Raw genomic sequence first — 25,109 nt, forward strand, 5'->3', positions numbered from 1 at the left:
AATAACAATACAAGCATTGAGTGACAGGACACATGGGTCCTCATTAAAGCAGAACAAACAGGAACTGAAGACACCAAAACCCTAAAACAAAAACCAACCAGTAACATCTTCATGCAGCAGCTCAGAAACACGTCTGGCTCGCACTGACAGAAAAAAAGCAGCTTCTAATCAAATGGTGAGAAGGAAAATCAAAAGCTTTGACATTACGTTGACAGAACTATGAGAGTGTGACAAAAACAACATATTAGAGAGCACATTTACGAGGCAGCAGCCAAGCTTTTCATTGTAGAGACCTGATCTTTATCCTAGAGGTGGGAGATTTGAAGGCACGTACGCACACGAGCCAAGAGTTGGATCCTGTTTGAAATGAACAACTTTGAAGAGTCAGATAACAAAGCGGTCACATCATATGTTGATTTGAGATGCTCCCACACCCTGAAAATAGAGCCAGATTTTCATGAACCCTTATTTTAAGGATCCCTTACATTCCATTGTACTCGTCATTGTGGTTGGTTGTCATAGCGACAACCCAACACAAAAAAATGTTCGGTCCAGTGAATAACGCATAATAAAACGAATACAGATGTTTGCACAGAGCATTGTCTGGTGATGATACAGGTCAAGATTCTCTCCCAATAATAAGTCTTTATTGTTTTCATTTTGCCTGCAGCAATATCACATTAGGCGTCAATTAGAACCACACGTAGAAACATAATTTGGTACACCATTCTTTTGCGATATGACACCAAAGCCGTTTCAGAAACAATGCACCTCTTGCTACATGGGGGTAACCAAAATATGAGACATCTTCCAACATTACACTGTGAAGTTCTATAGCCAAAATGTACAACAGCAAACAGAAATGTACTCATCTGACGGGCAGACCTCCCCCAAGGCTAAACTAAAAAAAGTACCGTATTTTTCGGACTATAAGTCGCAATTTTTTTCATAGTTTGGCCGGCGGGGGTGCGACTTATACTCAGGAGCGACTTATGTGTGAAATTATTAACACATTATTGTAAAATATCAAATAATATTATTTAGCTCATTCACGTAAGAGACTAGACGTATAAGATTTCATCGGATTTTGCGATTAGGAGTGACAGATTGTTTGGTAAACGTATAGCATGTTCTATATGTTATAGTTATTTGAATGACTCTTACCATAATATGTTACCTTAACATACCAGGCACGTTCTCAGTTGGTTATTTATGCGTCATATAACGTACACTTATTCAGCCTGTTGTTCACTATTCTTTATTTATCTTAAATTGCCTTTCAAATGTCTATTCTTGGTGTTGGGTTTTATCAAATAAATTTCCCCAAAAAATGCGACTTATACTCCAGTGCGACTTATATATGTTTTTTTCCTTCTTTATTATGCATTTTCGGCCGTTGCGAATTATACTCCGGAGCGACCTATAGTCCAAAAAATGATCATAATTTAATTAAAAATGAATGGGTTTTTGCCCGTTATATGCTAATCGTCTTCAAAGTTTAATGAAGCATAGTTACTCTATGTAGTTTTAGGTCACAAACAATAAACCAAACAGTGTCATGCCTGTAACCAAAGATGTGCTGATTTAAATAATGTATAATATTATACACTTAAAACTACCTGGTGATAAATCTAACAAGAGTAAAAAAAACAACAACGAAGAAGCAGCTGCACGCTAAAGTTGATACCATCTGGTAAAAATGCCCCTTAATCCCCACAGCTGCTGGACAACCTGCTGAACTGGCAAACGTGTGTTGGAATTCCAGTGTTATCCAATGTGATTCCAGAACCAAGCAAGTGCTCCAAAAACCAAACCACAATTATGTGTCCTTTTCATTGCTTTTCATTCAACACTGTCGTGCGCTAGCGTGCAATTTTGTACTCCTATAAAACCTCACAACTTGTTGACAACTGGTTGAGCTCCAACATCTCCATCACACCCAAACCCATAACAAGCTCTTTTCTTCCTGCTCCATTTTCAGCACCCAACTACATTAGTTAGACCTGCTGAACCATGCATCTTGTTGGGGTCAGCCATCGGACAGTCGCTCAGCCAGAAAACTATTTGTTGGGCGGCCGGCCATATGGCCACAAGACTTGTTGCACCAGTCACACACAAACACATGCAGTCTTAGAAGGTGTGTATTTAAGGTGTTTCAATCGAGAAGTTCAGTCAGTGGATATTGAAAAGGGTCAGCTTTGTGAATGTGTACAATGTGTATATTAAAGGCCTACTGAAGCCCACTACTACCGACCACGCAGTCTGATAGTTTATATATCAATGATGAAATCTTAACATTGCAACACATGCCAATACGGCCGGGTTAGATTAGTAAAGTGCAATTTTAAATTTCCCGCGAAATATCCTGCTGAAAACGTCTCGGTATGATGACGTTTGCGCGTGACATTTTGGGACACCATTGTGGCCAGCAATTAGGTCGTCTGTTTTCATCGCAAAATTCCACAGTATTCTGGACATCTGTGTTGGTGAATCTTTTGCAATTTGTTTAATGAACAATGGAGATAGCAAAGAAGAAAGCTGTAGGTGGGAAGCGGTGTATTAGCGGCCGGCTGCAGCAACACAAACACGTAGCGGCTACGTCGTAGCCGGTGTTTCATTGTTTACATTCCCGAACGATGACAGTCAAGCTTTACCATTGGCCTGTGGAGAACTGGGACAACAGAGACTCTTACCAGGAGGACTTTGAGTTGGATACGCATGCTTGTGGAGATGGGACAACAGAGACTCTAACCAGGAGGACTTTGAGTTGGATACGCGGTACCGTGAGTACGCAGCTGCGGCTTCCAAACATATGATCGCTTGCCCGTACGTGCGTGCCGCTATGTGCATGTCACGTACGTAACTTTGGGGAAATATATGTGCTGTATGAACATTGTATATTAAATATAAGCCTGGTTGTGTTGTGGCTAATAGAGTATATACAGTATATGTCTTGTGTTTATTTATTGTTTTAGTCATTGTTGTTTTAGTCATTGTTTTTAGGTGAACGGTACTTTGGGCTGTGGGATTGAGTGTGTTGTGCGGGTGTTTGATTTGTATTGGCGGGTTATATGGACGGGAGGGGGGAGGTGTTTGTTATGCGGGATTAATTTGTGGCATGTTAAATATAAGCCTGGTTGTGTTGTGGCTAATAGAGTATATATATGTCTTGTGTTTATTTACTGTTTTAGTCATTCCCAGCTGAATATCAGGTCCCACCCGCCTCTCACAGCATCTTCCCTATCTGAATCGCTTCCACTGCCCTCTAGTCCTTCACTCTCACTTTCCTCATCCACAAATCTTTGATCCTCGCTCAAATGAATGGGGAAATTGTCGCTTTCTCGGTCCGAATCGCTCTCGCTGCTTGTTGCCATGATTGTAAACAATGTGTAGATGTGAGGAGCTCCACAACCTGTGACGTCACACTACTTCCGGTACAGGCAAGGCTTTTTTATCAGCGACCAAAAGTTGCGAACTTTATGTTCTCTACTAAATCCTTTCAGCAAAAATATGGCAATATCGCAAAATGATCAAGTATGACACATAGAATGGACCTGCTATCCCCGTTTGAATAAGAAAATCTCATTTCAGTAGGCCTTTAATTACATTACAGTACAACCATGTGTTATGTATGCATGTTTTTTGTCAATGCTGTGAGAGTAAACTGTAACCTGACTCTCGCCAGATCCTTGTAGTTCGCTGAGCTCCACACAAGGATCTGGGACTTTTCAATAGGAGATGTATTTCAGAAGGCGAGGCCTTGTAAAAAAAATCATTGGATGTGATTGGATAAACCACTTGTCCGTTATCTTGAATAACGAGCTACTTCAACCACTCAAATCGAAATCAACCCGTTACGTGGGAAATCCAAAACAGAACAGCCGACATATTGGATAAAGACAGAGCGAAAAGTTAATAAATGCCTTCAAAACCGTTCTCTGTTCATCTTTTAAAGAATTCATATTCGATAAATTCGACAAAACAGTTGCAATAGCAGAATCAATGTCAGCATACGACTCCTCGCTGCGTGCCGCCATTGTTGTTTGAATCAAACAGTCGCTTCGGCGCTACGTCACATCTATGAAATCCTGCCCGGCGATCCTGTTTGGTTCATTATTTTTTGCTATCTTGAAGGAGTTTGCATTGCCTTCGAGCCCAGATCCTTGTGAGGAGCTCAGCAAACTACAAGGATCTGGCGAGAGTCAGGTTAAGTAAACTGCTCTCACTCAGACATTTTTTTCTTGAGGTGGGTCTTCCTCGGGGTCAAACAATGGCCCATCAATGTTCCAATCAAATAGTACAGCTACAGTAGCAGTTTGTTGTACTTCTTCTTTACAAGCATTTCCTTCAATTGTACTAAAACCACACTCCATGAAGTTGGCATGAGGAATTGATTAGGGTTAGGATCTCCCACTTTGACCCTTCTCATTATGATCCGACTCACTGTGCGAGGAGTCAATGCTTGGCCAAGTGAATGCTGTCACTTTGCCAAAGATTCCAGCTGTTTAGATTCAGGCTCTGGAGTGAAACTGTGCTTCCCCTAACCTTGGAGACAAAACTGTGAGTCAGAGGATTACAAATTATAGTCAGCGCTAAATCAGATCTAGCAAGCACATAATGGCGATGCCTTGACACAAAACTGTGAACAACATTTCTGTATACTTGGACTAGAGTTTAATAAACTCTGATTTGATAAATGCTGACATATGCAACAGAGTTTGCCCAAAATGAGAATTAAGTTCTATTTATTTGACACATGAGGCACAAAGGACCAACTTTAAATCCAAAGTCATGCTTTTAAAATCACAGCATCATGCATACCTAAAACAACTGATGATCATTTAAGTTTGCAGTTGTTTGCCTTCCAATAGGAAGGAAACCAAATTAAACTTGGAGGTTTCACATGTTTTAATTAAAGCTTAACTTTTACCACCCTTGACTGTGGCTGTTTCAAACCTAAAACCCCGCAAATGAAAACATGAGCTTTTTAATAGCTTTGGTCCTTCAAATGTTGACTTCCTGTCACTTGTCTGACAATTGCTGGTAAACACTACACAAATTCCTCACCTTGTTAATAGTGCAAGCCTCTGCAAAGTGCAGCCTGTGGGTGAAGATGCAAGCGTAGACGTTTTGTTCCAGACGCTGTACAAACTACATGGATGAGGGGGGAGAGATGTGGGGACAGATTGGGAATTAGAATCATGTCAGCAAACAGCGCACCTGTGCCAACATGTCCAACAAATGCTTGATATGAAAAATAATCTGACTTTAGCTAAATACACACTGTTTTTCCTCCCTCCTTAATGAGATTTGCTGAGTCCGTCTCGCTGACACACACTCACACATAAATAACTTTTGTCCGAGGTGACAGTTAAGTCATTCAGCAGCCACCCTGTTTCACAATACTGTTGAGCACATTCCAACTAATTAAAGAGGAATGTGATGTCAACCAAAACTCTCCAGAGTCAAAAACTACAGCATTACAAAATAACTCAAGGGGCCGAACTGTTTCTTCACTGATTCCACCGAGCCTACGGTCTGGTTAAGGTGACGAAAGTAAATGTTTATTACATGTCCAGTGGGTACTAAAACAACCGTTCCGTACCGCATAACATTTTGGCAACCTCACAAAAGTGAATGGAAGCTCTAGATTCAGATGCCATCTTTTCATTGGTTGAAAGAGATCTGTCACTTCAGTGTGACAACAGGAATGGAATGTGAAGAACACAAAACAGACCTATTGTCAAAAAATTTTGCTCTTTTGTTTTTTTTTTTGCACTTTAACTCAGGCCTTTTAAATGTTATTGTGCCTAGGTAACTGCAGGGCACTATCAACTAATTTGCATTTAAATGCAGTCACTTGCTGTGTCTTCTTTGAATCCCCTGGTTCACAATTCACATGCACATTGTGTTCAAGGTAAAGTGGGAACTGCACTTTTTTTAAAATGTTGCCTATCGTTCGCAATCATTATGCAAGACAAGAAAGCACTATTTTTTTTTAGGATTCTAAAGATGACAAAAAACACTTGCAAAAAGTGGCTAATGAGAGTCACCATTGTAGCCTTCAAAACCCTCAAACAACTTCCAAACCCTCCATCAACGTTTTATATACACACTGCAAGTATATATATATATATATATATATATATATATATATATATATATATATATATATATATATATATATATATATAATGTAGTAACAGATACGTTAATCGGGGACATCTCTGCACTGCTGACCCGTCTCCGCTCGGGATGGTTTCCTGTTGGCCCCGCTGTGGACGGGACTCTCGCTGATGTGTTGGATCCACTGTGGACTGGACTTTCACAATGTTATGTCAGACCCACTCGACATCCATTGCTTTCGGTCTCCCCTAGAGGGGGGGGGGGGGGGGTTATCCACATATGCGGTCCTCTCCAAGGTTTCTCATAGTCATTCACCGACGTCCCACTGGGGTGAGTTTTTCCTTGCCCGTATGTGGGCTCTGTACCGAGGATGTCGTTGTGGCTTGTACAGCCCTTTGAGACACTTGTGATTTAGGGCTATATAAATAAACATTGATTGATTGATTGATTGATAATAAAAATATGTACTATGTGCAATATTTACCGTATTTTGGTTATTTTAAGCATTGCCGGAACTTCTTTTCTCAGCGTATTTATTTCCTTTTCCATAACAGCGTACTTCAGACTTACTGCAACAAATGTGTTTTTCTACATCCGGGAACAAACACATGTGTGTTCTAATCATGGCAGACTTGGCATCAGACAATGAAGACGACTATTTTTGGACAAATGAGGATTCACAACCTTATCTTTTTTAACCTGAATGCACGGAGGATGAACCACTGGTTATAGAAGCGAGCACGAAGAGAGGTTGAAACGTTGGAGCAGATGGAAGCAGAGAGTGAGGTGGGTGTGACTTTATGATATAAATGTGGAACTTTGAGCCAAGCTACGCCAACGGAAATGGGTTGCTTACCCAAAATCGACAGGAAAAAAACGTCCCCAGCCAGCTGGACCATTGAGAAAATCACTATAATATTGATCATGATACATACAGCATATCATGTTTGTTATTACAACTACAGTACATAGACTGTGGAGCTAGCTGTGTACAGACAATACATAAAATATGGGTTTATACGTCACAGATACTGTAAAATGTTTGTTCAGTACAGATTGGTGTTCTATTGCATTGTGTTGAGCATTACAAACCCAAAAGCCATTAAGCTGTTGACGCAGTAGCTAATTTACCTCTTTCCGAAGCTAACTTACGACTAATGTCGTAGCATGCTGTCGCAAGGCGATGTGTTACTACGCTAAAAAAAAGAGTTCCTCTGTGTTCGCTCTTACAATAACAATGTCGCTGCAGCTTGGTCATTATGCAGGTTACGGAACATAAATGAAGTTGGTGTCTTTTGAATGCATTTTCAAAGTCCATCCATCCATTTTCTACCACTTATTCCCTTCGGGGTCGCGGGGGGCGCTGGAGCCTATCTCAGCTACAATCGGGCGGAAGGCGGGGTACACCCTGGACAAGACGCCACCTCATCACAGGGCCAACACAGATAGACAGACAACATTCACACTCACATTCACACACTAGGGCCAATTTTAGTGTTGCCAATCAGCCTATCCCCAGGTGCATGTTTTTGGAGGTGGGAGGAAGCCGGAGTACTCGGAGGGAACCCACGCAGTCACGGGGAGAACATGCAAACTCCACACAGAAAGATCCCGAGGCCGGGATTGAACTCACGACTACTCAGGGCCTTCGTATTGTGAGGCAGACGCACAAACCCCTCTTCCACCGTGCTGCCCGCATTTTCAAAGTGATCTAGAGAAAAATGTTATAAACCCAGTAGCTGCATTGCTAGCCACCTAGAACAAGCCGATTAATACAAATTAGACTGCAGTAAAAAAACAAAAAAAACATTTGTCTTCCTGTCTCTCATAATGATTGTGAACGATAGGCAAAATTCCCAAAAAAGTGCAATTCCCCTTTAAGTAATTTGATATTACTATACTTTGATAAGAAGGGTGGAAAGGGTCCCAAAACACACTACTCCTATTTTCAGTAGCTTTTGTATAAAAAAAGTCAAAGTTAATGTGCCAATGATTGTCACACACACACTAGGTGTGGTGAAATTATCCTCTGCATTTGACCCATTTCCACAGGAGAGCAGTGAGCAGCAGCGGTAGCCGCGCCCGGGAAACATTTGGTGATGTATACCCCCAATTCCAACCCTTGATGCTGAGTGCCAAGCAAGGAGGTAATGAGTCCCATTTTTGTAGTCTTTAGTATGACTCAGCTGGAGTTTGAACTCAGGACCTACCGATCTCAGGGCGGACACTCTAACCACAAGGCCACTGAACAGGTCTCAGGTCAGGTAGGCGCTGGTCTCAGTAGTACTGTACATTCACTCACCTATTCTAGAGGTACACATGCATCTGAGGATTTAATGACCAACAGATAATTGCCACGTCTGCGTTTACAATGACAGAAAACAAAAGGTCCTGAAAAGCTAAAACAAACAAAAACAAATGGTGAGAAAGAAGATAAATGAGTGTCTCCTGTATTTATTTCAGAGACCAATTTTATCCGATAGGAGATTGAGAGCAGCAAGAAAATGAACCAGTGGAGATTGTGGAGTAACATTGTAGTGTCTAGAGATAAAGTGCTGCAACAAGAAAAACTAGTGTTGAATTGAGTGTTAAATGTAAATCCTTAGTGTTTATCCTAAAATACCATGATGCAAGATACCAAATCTGCTTCACCAATGAGCCACCAGCAATGTTTTGTGTATCATATTGTATTAGTTGAGCATACTTGGAACTAGGGATGGGTAACAAAACCTAACGTGAACATCAGTAACCAGAACCCTAATAAGTAAATACCGGTGCCTCTTTTAAGAGCTAAATGGATGCAGACTCAGCCACCTGAAACAAGTGCTTAAAGTTAAGATTGTGCAAATAACATCTTGTAAGTGATGTAGCATCACGACACAGAGTCTGACACTCTTTTTAAAAATTATTGCCAACCTCAACAAGCCAAGAGCAATCCTCGGGTCCACCACCGCAAAAGCAACACCACTCGTCCTTAATGCACTAATCACTGTTATGGTGAGCAAGGTGCATTCATAAACCCCGGGATTCTGATAATTAAATAACACCAAAAGTTATTGTTATGCACAGTTCCTGTGTTCTGTCATGCTGTGGGTTTTGCTCCAATAATTATGACAATTTGCTCGGGAATTGTATTTCATATTATTGAATTATTGAAAGTTATAATTTTATAATTACAATTTTCTTCAACTTGCATGTCACAAATTTAAGTGAAAATAAAGCTTTTTTTAAAGTTAGTTTTCAATTTTTCAAGCAAGTCTTACAGCATCATATAAAAACCCGCACTGTTTCGGTACACTGGTTCAGTCTGTTACGATCAATACGAATATCTCAACTCATTATCACTATGTGTTGAATCAACGATAAGACATTTTATTTGGTATATTATAAAACAGATTAAAAAAAAGTTTACATTTATCCTAAAAGTCCATCCCTACATGTTCTGTACATCTTATCCAGTTCAGGTGTGCAGGGAGCTGGTGCTTTATCCAATCACACCTTCAACTGGCTGACAGTCAATCACGGGATTTTATCGAGACGAGCAAACATTCACACAAACAGTGGAAACTGAACTGAACACATGGTGGATGTACAGCCAAGTGAACCACTACACTATCAGTGAAGTTGCATTAATTAGATTGTCTTCATTGGCATAGGACACACTGACTGTCGCATTGGTATGATACCCCAATAATAATAACTAACCAACCTGCCTACATATCCTGCGGTAGAAACAAAATCCAGAACAGGGTTTACCCTTTTAAACCGTACAGTGGCGAGCTAGCAGAATGGTATCAACAAGAACCATGAAGCTGACATCCATCTGTGTCTCACATCAGGCTTCCATTTTGCAAAGCTTTACAATTAATACATCTCATTGTTAGTAGGTGGATATCTTGACAAACTCCTGTCCCTTATTCAGCCTACAATATGTAGAGAAGTGAGCACTGGGCAACACTTACCCTGCACAACAGTGGAAGAGAGTCCAACCATAGTTCCAGCACACAGAGGGGTTCATTCATGTATACCAAGCAGATAGTGTGAGATATGTTCAACAGTCAAGGCCTGCTTGGTATCTGGCTTGCAATTGGAGGTGAGCTCCAGCCTGCCTGCTGCTGAAATCACAATCCCACCTCTCCCTTCCTCCCCTCTGATCTGTTATCACTGCCTCCCTCCCACTCTCCCCACCTCTCTTTTCTTTTGGGGAGGCAGGGGGATTGTAGGGTTGTGTGTCCTTATTAGATCCCTGTCTGCGCTAATCCAGTGGGGGTTGTATAGCACCTGGGAAACGGCTTCTTCCAATCATCTGACAAACTTTTTTTTCTTTTAAAAAAAAAAAAATAGTTAGCTTTAATCTTTACCAATATTTTCTTGAGCCAGTTATGAACTTAAAGCGGCTATGATTAATCTGCATTTTAAAAAGTAACCCACAATGTACTTTGGAGAATTGTTTGATAAAGATGTAATGAAGTGGCCATTTCCAGGTTATAGGGGGTGTTTTTATTTGAAAAGGTGAGGTGAGGAAAATGAGTAGATTGGAAGGAATAGGCAAGTTGAGACTTTTCAAAAAGTTACACGTGGGTAACTTGTTCCCCCCTCAGGCATACTCAAGGACTCCGACATGATCAAACATGCCTTCACTAACACCAGCACTAACACTAAACTCATAAACCCCCAAGCACACACAGACAACAATACATAACCTTAATGGTCCACTTTTGCAGGACAACACATCTCTAGTGGCATTTTGCTTGAGCTATGTTTTGGCAAAACTGTTAGGAATTCGCATGGCTGCAGTTTTAGTGACCCCTAGATGCAAGAACCAGCAGAACGGAGAGCAGGTAAGATGAGTTTTCATTTACTCAAAACAGAAAGTGAAGCGGTCGTGCATAACAGGTCCAAACATAGATCAATCTTCGAGCACTGAGGAGTGCTCGAGACAGGCATAAATGGAGCATCCACACCGGCTGCCAATCATCAGCAGGTGAGGGAAGAACCACAGTGCTCAGCGGGACAAACAGGAAATGGAAACAAAATAAGAGCACTGATGGGAAGTAAATAAAAATACAAAACAAGGAAACAAACAAAAATGTAGAGACAGATCGTCACAAAAACAACTAAAATTGCGTATACCATCTGCTAAAATGGGATTGTTGACCTAAAATTCAAATTTTTTTAATAGTGGGTTTTTCCATAAAAATTGTGAAGCAACATCGGCTACACAAGGACTCCACACGAGGGAGCTGCTTTCGATGGGTATTTTGTTCAAGGATGCTCAGTAGTGGTGGGTTGCAGATATCGATGGGTTGTGAACAACGACAGAACGCCGGCAGCAATTATGGAGCCCCAGACCATAATATCCATCCATCCAATTTCTACCGCTTATTCCCGTTGGGGTCGCGGGGGGCGCTGGAGCCTATCTCAGCTACAATCGGGCGGAAGGCGGGGTACACCCTGGACAAGTCGCCACCTCATCGCAGGACTATAATATTACCAACACTATGCTTGACTGTAGGCAAGACACAATTATCATGGGACTTACTGTGTTTCCAGCTATTTAGGAAATATTGGCTGTCTAAGAGTCATTATCAGTGGATAGTAAATCCATACTTATATACAGGCTGTAAATACATATGTTTCATTTCTATACTATAGTACTGTGCCTTGATAAGATACACTTTCATAAAAACTGTTGCTGAAAGGTGTGGGTTGTTGTCTATTTTTTGTGAGACACTATAGCTTCCCCCATACATTGGTTTTATTCTTTTATAACGTTCTGCTCTCAACACCTCTGACCGAGGCTGGTTTTTCTTCTGGAATAAATGCAGAGTAATATGCAGAGTAAAACATTTGCTCACTGAACTGAGGTTTAGTAAAGGTTGTTGATGTCTTGTATAATGTTATGCAAGCTCAAGTATTTTAAGGTTCCACCATGCACCCACCAGCCACGTAAATTTACACCTGCATATTATAATGTGATCCACTCCAACACAGGTGGTCCTGGCTAGATGTATGCCCTGGTCAAACCCCACCGTTTCTCATCTTCTTCTGTTGTTCTTTTTCCAAACTTGGCACCTGATGGCTTCTTTGGTACCGTTTTTCCTTGAATTGCCGCCGGAAATATAGTATTTGCGTGCCTAGAATTACAGCCGGGTCAAACTCGTTTCGCAAAATAATTAGCGCATGCTTGGCACTTCCGCCGGGTCAAACTCGTTTCGCAAAATAATTAGCATATGCCTAGAATTTCCGCCGGGTCAAACTTGTCACGTCACGAGAAACACTTCCCCTGTCATCATTTTCAAAATGAAGGAAGCTGATTTCAGTAATTTGAAATCGCATAAAGGGAAGAAAAATATCAATATTGTGTTATTATATACCGGTAATTGAAATTCTTATTATTAATAATGTTAGTTTGTAGTGGTGGAGAGCTGACTTTTTGTTGTTGGAGTTGCGTCTTTCAAAGCGCTTTATTTTGAAAAACCGGTATGCCTCGTTTCACCGCCGGGTCAAACTCATCACGTCACGAGTGACACTTCACCTTTAAAGGCATCATTTTCCAAAATGGAGGCTAATTTCAATAATTTAAAATAGCATAAAGGGAAGAAGATACGGAGCTATTCAGTAGGATTTAAGATCCAAGCTATTGAATATACTAAAAATAACAGTAAGCAGCTACCGTATGTTTTATTAATATACCGTAGCTGCATGTGTCAAATATGAGTCAGTAAATGACTCCCGCCTCCTGGTGGTAGAGGGCGCTAGTGATCCTTCTTGCGACTACCGGTACTGCAGAAGACCGGTGCTGCAGAAGAAGACAACAAGCAGCAACAAGGAGGCGATCGTTTGCTTGCACTTTTAACATGGAGGATTACATATCTAAAATAAGACAGTTTTCTAAACTGGACTTTCAATCAAAGCAGGAGGTAATAATTAAAGGAATATGTCCTTCGAGACAGAGAGACTTTTAAAACTGAAGAAAGATAAACAATGCTTTTGATCAGAAGCAGCTGCGCATGGACTCATTTAAAAGTAAAGATAAGATCATAATTACGTTTTTTTTTTTAAATGTGCTTTTCATGACAAGGTAAGCGCCGGAGTGAGAAGAGGTTTTAAAATAATTAGCGCATGCTTGCCTATCCCACATGCTTTTGGTAAGCGCAGGAGTGAGAAGAGGTTTTAAATTAATTAGCGCCTGTCATGTCTGTTCATGTTTTTGTTTTGGTCATGCGTCATGTCTGTTCATGTTTTTGTTTTGGTCATGCGTCATGTCTGTGCATGTTTTTGTTTTGGCCATGTGTTTGTTTTTTGGACTCTTTTTAGTTGCTGGTTGCACTTCCTTGTTTGGTTTGGTTTCCATGGTCACCCATTAGTTTTCACCTGTCTTGTCACGCACCTGTTTTCACTGATCACGTCACTATTTAAATCTGTCTGTTTCTGTTGTTCGTCCTGGCGTCCTCACACACTCACACTCCTGCCACTCTGTTCACCCTCATGATCCATGCTGCTCTTTTTTATGCCCCTCTTCTCATGTCAAGTAAGTTTTGTTATTGTTCATAGTTTTTTGCCTTTGTGCTATAGTGTTTTATTTTCATAGCCACGTTTTGTACTTCCGCCTTTGTGCACGCTTTTTGTTAATCCCCTTTTGAGTTGAAATATTAAACATGTCCTCACCTGCACGCCACGTATGGTCCAATTCATTTGCACCACTGGAGAACCAACCACGCCATAGACCGAGTCTTGACAGCGCCCCGGCGGCTATTCAAGGAAATACGTAGCCGCTACGTGTTTGTGTTGCTGCAGCCGGCCGCTAATACACCGCTTGCCACCTACAGCTTTCTTCTTTGCTATCTCCATTGTTCATTAAACAAATTGCAAAAGATTCACCAACACAGATGTCCAGAATACTGTGGAATTTTGCGATGAAAACAGATGACTTAATAGCTGGCCGCAATGGTGTCCCAAAATGTCCGCTACAATCCGTGACGTCACGCGCAAACGTCATCATATCGAGACGTTTTCAGCAGGATATTTCGCGGGAAATTTAAAATTGCACTTTACTAATCTAACCCGGCCGTATTGGCATGTGTTGCAATGTTGAGATTTCATCATTTATATATAAACTATCAGACTGCGTGGTCGGTAGTAGTGGGTTTCAGTAGGCCTTTAAAACTACTAGCAGGGTTTGAGCAAATAAATTAACTTCATTCAAGCAAAATATTTTAGTAAATGTTCTTGTATGACGGGGATAGGTTGATTTGCAACACTAAATTGGCCCTAGTGTGTGAATGTGAATGTTGTCTGTCTGTGTTGGCCCTGTGATGAGGTGGAGGTCCAGGGTGTACCCCGTCTTCCGCCCGAATGCAGCTGAGATAGGCTCCAGCACCCCCCGCGACCCCAAAAGGGACAAGCGGTAGAAAATGGATGAATGGAGGGTTCCTGTATGACATTCTGATCTGTATCCTAACCTAAAAGGTCGCTAATACAATCCTCATGATCATGTCAAATTTTCCTTGAGCAAGATGCTGAACCCCGACTTATCCCCTGATGCTGCGTCATCAGAAGGTGAATGACGTAAAGTAACAGTGTCAAAGTGCTTTGAGTAACTTAAAGGTACAAAAGCACCATATAACAAAAGCCCCTCTCATCCAACATCAGTGACCTCTGTCCTTACAAATGTTTTGAATCTATGGCTGAACAAAAACACACTCCAAATTCATCCCAGAAGAGTAAAAGAAGACAGAAAAATATATCACATAGGTATAATGGCAAGGTGTCAATCACTCACACTAAAATTAGTCTAATACTTTTGGTCTTTTTCCCCATTGTTTGTCAAGGGTAAGTTTTAAGAATTCAGCCTCAGAGGACCTGTAGAATGACTGACCTTTGGACTTGTTTTGGCAGACTGGGAGAGGGAAGCAGCCAACTCAGGCACTACTGTAGCTAATCACACACAAAACAGAATGTAAGAAAATAACTTAGTAGGGGGGATTTCTTAAGATGAAGCAGCCATAATAACATGCATATGATTAGTTTTAGATGAAACTTAATGGAAAATCAACCCGACATGAAGCAAGTTTTCACCTGTTTCCAAATTCTCCCTAAACAGTTCTGACTGTGACAAATTCCAGACACACCCTGCTAAGCATGGTTATGGTCTTTCAAAACCACTCTACACTGTGACTAAATGTGACCTCTGACCTCCAAGTTACAGCTGTGGATTCACAGGACGATGCAAGCTAGAGGAAGGACGGGAAAGCAAACTATTCTATGAAACACATCACTTAACCTCAAAGCACTACCAAGCTCAAACATTGTCATGTTTTTGAGTCAAACTAGGGAATCCAAGAGTTCAGCCCACAATACCAAACAGTGGTCTGCCAGTCCAGAGGCAAGCTCCTTGGGAGGGCTGTGTCTAATAAAAACTGCGGGGCTTTTTCTTGGAAGTCCCTCCTTCCTTATTGTCTTTGGACATGTTGTATAAACAAACATTTCTGAACCTGATCGGACATGAAAGAACACTTCAGGTCCAAGGCTATGGTGCAGGGGTCTCTGAGCTTAATGCGATCACACATCATTTGACTCATAGCAGATGTTTTACAAGTTAGGTTTTCACTCTGATCTTCCTATCATTTGAGAATTGAAACATCATCTCAGCTGAGACAGGTACATTTTCTAAGAATAAGAGTATCTATTTTCTCTATTCCCCCGTGGTGTATGTGGGCCACAAGTTAACAATGGTGCGGCGACCAGAAGGACAGATGTGAGTATTGTGACCTGTGCCAACAATGCCTTATCTCAACAGTTTGTGCCCTATTAACCACTTTCTCTTTTCTGCTGAGATTCCAGGCATTTGCTAAGACTGATGGCTCCCATCTCCCAAGCTGACATGTCTGGGCATTCATGGACAGCTGATACAGTACATTCTCCAGCCTTAAAACTTGTACAGTATTAGTCTTGTATTAGTTTGTGTCCCTTATTTGGTCTAAGCCACTTTACACATGACCGTGGGTTGTGTTACAATTGTGCACTTTAAAAAGGGAGAAAAGTATGAGTCAGAAATGACTACAGGCTCTTTGCTTCACTCAAATGTATTGAGTGACAATGAGGTGTGAGCTTTCTCTTACAACTGACGCAGTAAAACATTGGCAACAACACAATGAACACTGAGGGTGTGTTTACAGTACATTACTTTTACACAGTGCTACAAACACAATAATACAATTGTTGTGAATTGCATACTGTAAATGTATTGTGTACTGTATTTCGGATTAGGATTTGAGGAGTGACGGGTAATGTGACTCCGCAGTAAATGTATCCGTTGGAAAACAGGTTATCTTGTACGGCAAAAAGACAACGCTTAAAGGCCTACTGAAACCCACTACTACCGACCACGCAGTCTGATAGTTTATATATCAATGATGAAATCTTAACATTGCAAACAGCTCTGTTTTCATCGCAAAATTCCACAGTATTCTGCACATCTGTGTTGGTGAATCTTTTGCAGATTGTTAAATGAACATTGGAGACTGCAAAGAAGAAAGCTGTAGGTGGGATCGGTGTATTAGCGGCTGGCTACAACAACACAACCAGGAGGACTTTGAGTTGGATAGCAGACGCGCTATCCGACGCTAGCTGCCGACCGCATCGATGATCGGGTGAAGTCCTTCGTCGCGCCGTCGATTGCTGGAACGCAGGTGAGCACGGGTGTTGATGAGCAGATGAGGGCTGGTGTAGGTGGAGAGCTAATTTCTTTAGCATAGCTCTGTCGAGGTCCCGTAGCTAAGTTAGCTTCAATGGCGTCGTTAGCAACAGCATTGCTAGGCTTCGCCAGGCATCACAGCATTAACCGTGTGGTTACAGGTCGAGGGTTTAACAGTAATAATAGTATTGTTGCTCTTCTGTCTATCCTTCCAGTCAGGGCCTTATTTCTTCTGTTTATATATGCAGTTAAGCACGATGCTATCACGTTAGCTCCATAGCTAAAGTGCTTAGCCGATGTATTGTCGTGGAGATAAAAGTCACTGTGAATGTCCATTTCGCGTTCTCGACTCTCATTTTCAAGAGGATATAGTATCCGAGGTGTTTTAAAATACAAATCCGTGATCCACAATAGAAAAAGGAGAAAGTGTGAAATCCAATGAGCCCTTGTAACTTAGTTACGGTCAGAGCGAAAAAAGATACGTCCTGCACTGCACTCTAATCCTTCACTCTCACTTTCCTCATCCACAAATCTTTCATCCTCGCTCAAATTAATGGGGTAATCGTCGCTTTCTCGGTCCGAATCGCTCTCGCTGCTGGTGTAAACAATGTGCAAATGTGAGGAGCCCTTCAACCTGTGACGTCACGCTACTTCCGGTACAGGCAAGGCTTTTTTATCAGCGACCAAAAGTTGCGAACTTTATTGTCGATGTTCTCTACTAAATCCTTTCATTAAAAATATGGCAATATCGCGAAATTATCAAGTATGACACATAGAATGAATCTGCTATCCCCGTTTAAATAAGAACATTTCATTTCAGTAGGACTTCAAACCAACGTAACAACTGCATGAACAGTTGAGCTTTTAAACTGAACCCACATGACATTTCATTGATTATGTTTTCATGCTCTAAATTAGTCTGATTTCTCAAATTGTTCTTTCTCAAATAGTGCGTTTTTTTTTTATTTTCTCACCTACATGTGAAGTCCTACTGTCCACACACATTCTCTAATGCAACTATTGGTCATACGCCATGTGCTTCCCGTCCACTGGGGGGCTCATATTTCCTTTTAGCGTGGATTAATGTTATGCTTTTCCGGTTGACCTATGATGTCACACCAAAACAAGGCTTATTTGTGTCTCCTTACAAATAAACAGCGCAGTTCTTGTTTTACCTGATATTCACTGTATTATTGGTACAGATTACAAATATTACCTCTCTAATGGCTATGCTGATGTTAAATAGCACACGGCATTAAAAATGATCTTAGATTTTCATTACATGATACTACTACCAAAAAGGTGTCGAACTTGCTGGATTGGATAAAGGTCCAAAACAAAGATTGGTGGGGGAGAGTTGTTTATGGTATTTTCGGACAGAGAATGGAAAGACAACTTTCCAATGTCTCAAAGTTCATTCAATAAGCTCTGTAGATTGATGGAAGGCAGTTTAAGGCCAAAGGAAACGACCGCTCGCATCCCGATACAACTTTGACGGTTGTTATTGTTCTGGACAAGGTTGCCAGTTGTGCGGAATACAGAGTTATTGCTAATTAGTTTGGAGTGCACAAATGCAGCATGAAAAGGTTTGTGTATGCTAATTTATTTGTCTTTTATATACCTTCTTTCATCTCATTCGTATTTCGTTCCGGAGTCCCAATGAAACAGGCATTTCCATTTCCTTGGCTACCTTTTTAAATAAATCTCAGTTTCTTTTTTGTTCCCTCCCATCAATGCACTTTAAAATGCTCTGTTCCTTTTTTTTTTGTTTGAGTTTATTTCGAACATGCATACATTACAACATTATACATCACAATTTTCAGGTTCTCTTTTCAACAAGTTCGAAAAGTAGTAGTGAGAAGCAGAGCTTATTTAACCCTACCCCTTTTCCATTACATAGCAATTGCTAACACTTTTGTTCACTTTTCTTCACTTCACTCACAAAATATTCCATAAATAATAACGAAAGGTTTGCGTGAATTAGAACATGTGTAAAATTGATCTACTGAATTTGTGCATCGTGGATTGTGTCTCTTAAACGAGCGAAATAGCAACCGCAATGCATTTAGCGAGTTTGACGTCATCTTCAGTTTATGCATAATATATGCTGATTATCAGAACTATACTGGGAGAAGTCAATGCAAATGTAATCATTTAGTTCTTGCGATGTGATTTGTGACAGCTGAAGGGGACTTTGGACATTGTTTTTGGAAAGCACGTGCAAACTTGCGCAGCTTTATGCACAAACGACTGCGGCCATTCTAGCGAGAAAGAGACGATCGGTGCAAAGACGGACGACGGAGGGAGAATCTTGCGTGTGCTTCGCCACATATTTGGACTAAAATAAAAATAGTAGAGACATATGGTCTATCCAGCGATGCCATTTTTGAGCTGCTGAAAAACTTTTTAAGAATGGCTTGGAGCCAGCAGACACCAAAATGAACATGTTTTTCCTATGGTGGAGCGCTTCCATATTGCCCAGAAAAGGTGGCACAGAATAAAGGTGTGTGCTGCATTTTCCACAACACAGTAAAACGCCACGGGTGGGAGCATGATACCATGGATGTGGAGGAAAATGACTGTCTCCATGGTGACAGCCATGTACACGCAAACACATCATTTAAATAGGGCAGGTCACACCACTTTTGCACTTGTTATTAAATGTACACAAAGTCTGTGCAGAACACCTGCGACACGCCCCCTAATACAACATGTCATTTTTTACTTCGCACACTTGTTATTTGGATTAGATCAAGCCCATTCTTCAACATTACTTATGTATTTCTGGCATTTAAATATGTTTCAGTCAACTATTTTGGCTACTTCACCCACCTCTGCCTTGAGTACAGAAAGTAAAAACTGCATTTTCTAATAAAACGACTAAGCATTACATTTTTACCATTAAATATCACAGAAGTGCATACTAAACCTTTAGCCTTGTCCCCAAAATGGAGGATTCTATTTTAGTTAACATGCTACCAACACTATCCCCAATGGGCTGACCAGCCAATGCCCATGTGTCCCTTATAGAGATGGACTTCCTCCCTTCGTTGATGACATCACATATCACCTCCGGCCTTCTGTTTCCTCTTCCGGTCTGATGACATGCATCCACTGCACTGTCCCAATGTCCCAAATGACCCTATTTGCTATGCACACTTGATCTTCTACAAGATAGGACGGGATGTGCCTTCCAACTCTCCTGCTGTAATTCAAAAGGAGTAACAAAACAATAGAAGACAGCATGAGTGCAAACATATTTTTAGCGACTGATTACCATGCACAAGAGAGTAAACTTAATGCTGCATGACATTTATGTTACTTTAGGCTTGGTGTATTTTTGCTATATGGGGGATGATATGCTGTATTGCAGTGCAAAAACAGTGCAATTAACAGTGCAATACATGTTCATAACATGGTCACTACTGCATAGTTTCTCTTGTTATATTCTTATTTTTACTGTTATATTTTTATTCTTATTGTTGCTTTTTACTTGTATTCTTATTGTTGCTTTTTATTTTCATTCTTATTGTTATATTTTCTATTTTATTTCCATTTATACCCCCATTATTTACTTTCTACTTTTTAAATTCAATCTCAATTCTGTACACTGCTGCTGGAATTTAAATTTTCCTGAGGGAACTTTCCTGAAGGAATCAATAAAGTACTATCTATCTATCTATCTATCTATCTATCTATCTATCTATTGCTGACAACATAACAGTACAGGCAAGAGTTGTTCAGATTGCGATTAGAACATGTGGAACATGTTTGGCAAAGTCGGAAGGATATACAATTTAATTAATGAGTGAGGGGAAAATATGTTCTTCCCACTGTTTTTATTGCACACGGGAAATGCTTTAGGTTATCATAAAAAATACACCAATGACCTCACACTCCCAACAAGGGAGGCAAGTCAATACTGTGAGCTGCACTGTAATGTCTTTCACATTTTAATTTAATCAAAAATGATTGACACTCTGTTCTACTCGAATGCTTCATTTAAAGATCTTAAGTGAGCCTCTGGCGTTTACATTCCACAACACAATTGCTTCCGACTGCTATTATAACTCAGGAAAAGAGCAATTAGGGAGTTCAGCCTTAAATGCAAAGTTTGTAAACGTCATTGGAGTGCGCATTTAGGATTAATTAATTAAAGTTAGAAGATATCCAATGTATAAAAAGCGTCCATATCAATTAAATTGAAATAAAACAAAACAATTCAATAAAAAACACAAAAAAACAATGACAATACATCTAATCTGAACATATAAAAATGTATCCAAAAATCAAAAATAACAATGTAAAAAAACTTGTAGTCACTTAAACATGATATCAGGCTTCTACGTGCCTCCTACTCTCTAACCCTAATCGTGCCCCTTTAATAAGATTGTTACTGGCAGTTAAACCTCTTCAAACTCATTAGCCCTAGACAAGAAAGCAACGTTTCCAAGGGGATGAGAAGGGGAAATAACTGGTTCGTGTGCTCACCTGTTTAAGCATTAGGTGGCCTCTGAAGGGGAGAGTAGAAACTTTGATTGTCACATCTACTAAGCACACACGGTGTCACGGTCCGCGAGCAACGTGGGAATTAAACAGCAGTGATAGTGGCAAGCAGCTATCTCAACAGTGATAGAATGCAGACTTCCGTGACATGAAAGTTTTGTTTCAGTAATGGAGTTTGGGATAAGGTGAGTGCCCCTAAGAAAAGGCATTAAAACTTAGGGATGGCTGTGTAGAACAAAACTAAAACTGAACTGGCGACAAAGTAAACAAAAACAGAATGCTGGACGACAGCAAAAACTTACAGCGTGTGGGGCAGAGACGGCGTCCACAAAGTGCATCCGTACATGACATGACAAGAATGTCTACACAAAAAAAAGATAGGAACAACTGAAATATTCTTGATTGCTAAAACAAAGCAGGTGCGGGGAATAGCGCTCAAAGGAAGACATGAAACTGCAACAGGAAAAGCCACCAAAATAGGAGCGCAAGACAAGAACTAAAACACTACACACAGGAAAACAGCAAACAACTCAAAATAAGTCACGGCGTGATGTGACAGGTCGTGACAGTACACCTACTTTGAGACAAGAGCGATATTGATGCATGCTTGGTTGTGGTTTAAATTAATATCGAACAATTGCGACAACGACTTTTTATTGCCTACTGAGTTACATTTTTTTAATGATTTCTATTGGTGGTGTGCCATTTCAATGAAAAAAAAAAAAAACTTGGCTCAAAAAAGGTTGACAAACACTGGATTAGAATATTGATCCGAAAATAAAACTAATCTGTCTAATCTTACCACATTTTGAATTCAAACATCTAGGTGGCACCACACGACTTTCTTCTGTTCAATTACACTTAGACCCACTCAAAAATGTGGCTACTGTAATTTTTCTTTTGTCCAAAAAATGTTCTTAAAAAATGGTTGTCTTACAGCGTTTGCCAATACAATAATTGATTGAGAGGTGTGTCCTAAGGCCATGTCCACACAAACACAGATACTTAATAAACGCATTCTTATCACTGCGTTTAAGCTTCTTGTCCACATGCAGACGTATACTTTTGTCTTTAAAAACGCAGACTTTTGCAAACGCTGGCCAAAGTGTAGAGATCCAAAACTCTCCGCTTAGCGTGTGCGTGTACGCGGCACAAACGGAGACTTGTGATGACGTCACGGTCATTTCCAAGCTTAACAACACTGCCTAGCTGGCCTTAAACACACTATAAGAGCACTTAATGTATGTTTGAACGTAAACATGCTGCTCTTTTCTCTCAACATTAATAAAAAAAACACATCAAAATGGGCTTTGCGACACTCCTGCTAATGACAGTCAGCTGTTTTGGATATGATCGCTGTGGAACCTCCAGCTGATGGAACCTCCAGCTGATGGAACCTCCAGCTGATGGAACAACTTTGACAAGCAAGACTTTGTGCTGTGTGTCATAAGAAAGGTGCAACATTATCTTATGTTTTTAGTCCTTGTTTAACGACAGATCATGAAGTTAACTTACGTGTCTTGCTTCCATTTTTGTAGATGTAAAAAAAAGCGACCAAGCAACTAAAAAAAACATGATGTAGCATCCACTTGTAGTGTGTACTGATGTTAAAGACAATATAAACTTCATTACACATGTACTATACTCACTATATCCATGATTAAATGCGTTATAATTCCCTTAAACATGCAAAATGGTTTTCTTGGCTCGTTAGTGCGTGCTGATTTTAGAAATAATGTACACTTCACTGCACATGTAATACATCTCCATCAATCAATCAATCAATGTTTACTTATATAGCCCTAAATCACGAGTGTCTCAAAGGGCTGCACAAGCCACAACGTTGCTGAACATGTTATAATTGTATAAGTGTTGGGTTTCAGCAGCACAGGCGTGCATTCGCTCTTTAATAATGTTCCCAGGGCTCTGTGTACGTGCAGGCTGGTTTTAAAGATAATGTACCTGTGATTGTACGTCTATAGTCGATCAAAATAAACATAATGGAAGTTGTAATGCCACCTAGTCAGCTATTGCTGCTTTTCTCAGGCTTCTGATTAGACCAGTGGTTCTTAACCTTGTTGGAGGTACCGATACCGAACCCCACCAGTTTCATATGCGCATTCACCAAACCCGAACTGTGATCATTAAACGATGTTATTATATTAAAGAAACACTAATAAAGATATATTTTACAAACAGAAAGTTACAAGAATGTACACATGATCCCATGTTTACATCTCATTGTGCAACACGTGAATGTTTTAGTGGGAACTACATGCGATATCTGAAAGGGGTACACATTATTTCCAAAGTAGGACCCCCCACCCATATATATATAACTAGTACACAGCTCATGAAAAACAATATGTTATAGTCATTGTAAGTGGGCCAAAACAATTATATTAGAAAATAATCTCATGGAAATGACTGCTGTCATTTGATTACAATAATAAAACATTGAACTTTTTATTTAGTCAAGTTTGGGACAGGTGTGCTGCAGGTGTGACCACAGTGCATGTGCACGTCTGACGTCGCTCACATGTGCTCCACTGAATGCTCAAGGAGTTTTTGCATTTGCTCACACATACGGAAAATTAGGGGGGACATTGTTTGGGGGTATCCATAATACGCCGACAGGGAGAAGTTTTTATTTACACGATGAGTCGGGTGTGTCTTGACCTCCGCGACGGAGGCTCTGACGAACCCCTGAGGCCGACTCACGAACCCCGAGGGTTCGATCGAACCCAGGTTAAGAACCACTGGATTAGACAAAATGTGCATGACAGCAGGTGTATGTGTTTAAGGCTGAAACGACGCGTCGACGTAGTCGACGTCATCGGTTACGTAAATACGTCGACGCCGTTTTTGTGCGTCGACGCGTCGCATAATGACGTCACACTACCGTCATGGCGAAGCGCAAAGCAGACGATCAAAGAAGACGATGCGAGCGGTGCGAGCGAGGGGGGAAAAGCATGCCAAAAGTGTGGGAGTACTTCAATAAACGGCCTAATAATGTTGTTGTATGCACACTGTGTCGAGCGGAAATGGCCTATCATAGCAGCACAACGGCTATGAACGAACATTTGAAAAGAAAACCATCAACTAGTCAATCGTCCGCGCGAGCATACGTTGTCATCATTACACAAAAACATGAATGTGCCATTTGTATCTGCTAGGGGTGTAACGGTACGTGTTTTGTATTGAACCGTTTCGGTACGGGGCTTTCGGTTCGGTACGGGGGTGTACCGAACGAGTTTCTAAGCTAAAGTCTTAACAAGCTGCTTTGCTCCGTCTGCCTCTGTCTCAGCACGCAGCATTGTCCCACCCACACAACCATCTGATTGGTACACACGCAGCATTGTCCCACCCACACAACCATCTGATTGGTACACACGAAGCATTATCAGCCAATCAGCAGTGCGTATTCAGAGCGCATGTAGTCAGCGCTTCAGGGTGGAGCAGATGTGTTTAGCAGGTGAGCATCAGGCAGCGGACTCTCCCCAAATGATAATAAACACCTCCCAGTCAACTACTACTAACATCACTATGAGCCCGTTGACCTTCTAGAAACTTAAACTGCAGCTCAGCTCGCTCGAAATCCTGGCTTGAGGTGAAGGCTAATTAGCTCTCAGTTCCAGCCACATCGACCCCTTCTGAGCGCCTATTTTCAGCTGCTGGGAATATTATAAACAAGAAAAGAACCAAACATGTACACATGCTAACCTTTCTTCGTTACAACTGTTAGACACTCACTGGAATGAGTAGAATTGGTTATTGT

The 25,109-nt window shown here is 40.8% G+C and overlaps 1 protein-coding gene and 1 long non-coding RNA gene across 7 annotated transcripts in view; one reads left to right on the plus strand and one right to left on the minus strand.

Annotated features, from left to right (window-relative positions):
• The window catches only part of LOC133648978 (actin filament-associated protein 1-like 1), a 70,367-nt gene that overhangs the window by 24,576 nt on the left and 20,682 nt on the right, over positions 1-25,109 (minus strand). For 2 of the 6 annotated variants that reach the window (XM_062045604.1, XM_062045607.1), the window contains exon 3: positions 5,068-5,151. The exons of 2 other annotated variants lie outside the window; for them this stretch is intronic. Coding sequence is in view for 1 of the 4 variants with exons in the window: in XM_062045603.1 (XP_061901587.1) it covers positions 10,089-10,119 (31 nt within the window). In the remaining 3 variants the exon portion in view is untranslated. Of the gene's footprint in view, positions 1-5,067; positions 5,152-10,088; positions 10,270-25,109 lie in introns of those variants that run through there. 2 more of the 6 variants (XM_062045605.1, XM_062045603.1) reach the window with 2 other exon arrangements.
• On the plus strand, positions 88-16,190 carry LOC133648980 (uncharacterized). Its single transcript, XR_009825962.1, has 3 exons — positions 88-175; positions 15,855-15,886; positions 15,973-16,190. It is a non-coding gene; the product is annotated as an uncharacterized LOC133648980 (long non-coding RNA).

The sequence above is a fragment of the Entelurus aequoreus genome, linkage group LG04, assembly GCF_033978785.1.
Source record: "Entelurus aequoreus isolate RoL-2023_Sb linkage group LG04, RoL_Eaeq_v1.1, whole genome shotgun sequence".
NCBI lineage: Eukaryota > Metazoa > Chordata > Actinopteri > Syngnathiformes > Syngnathidae > Entelurus > Entelurus aequoreus.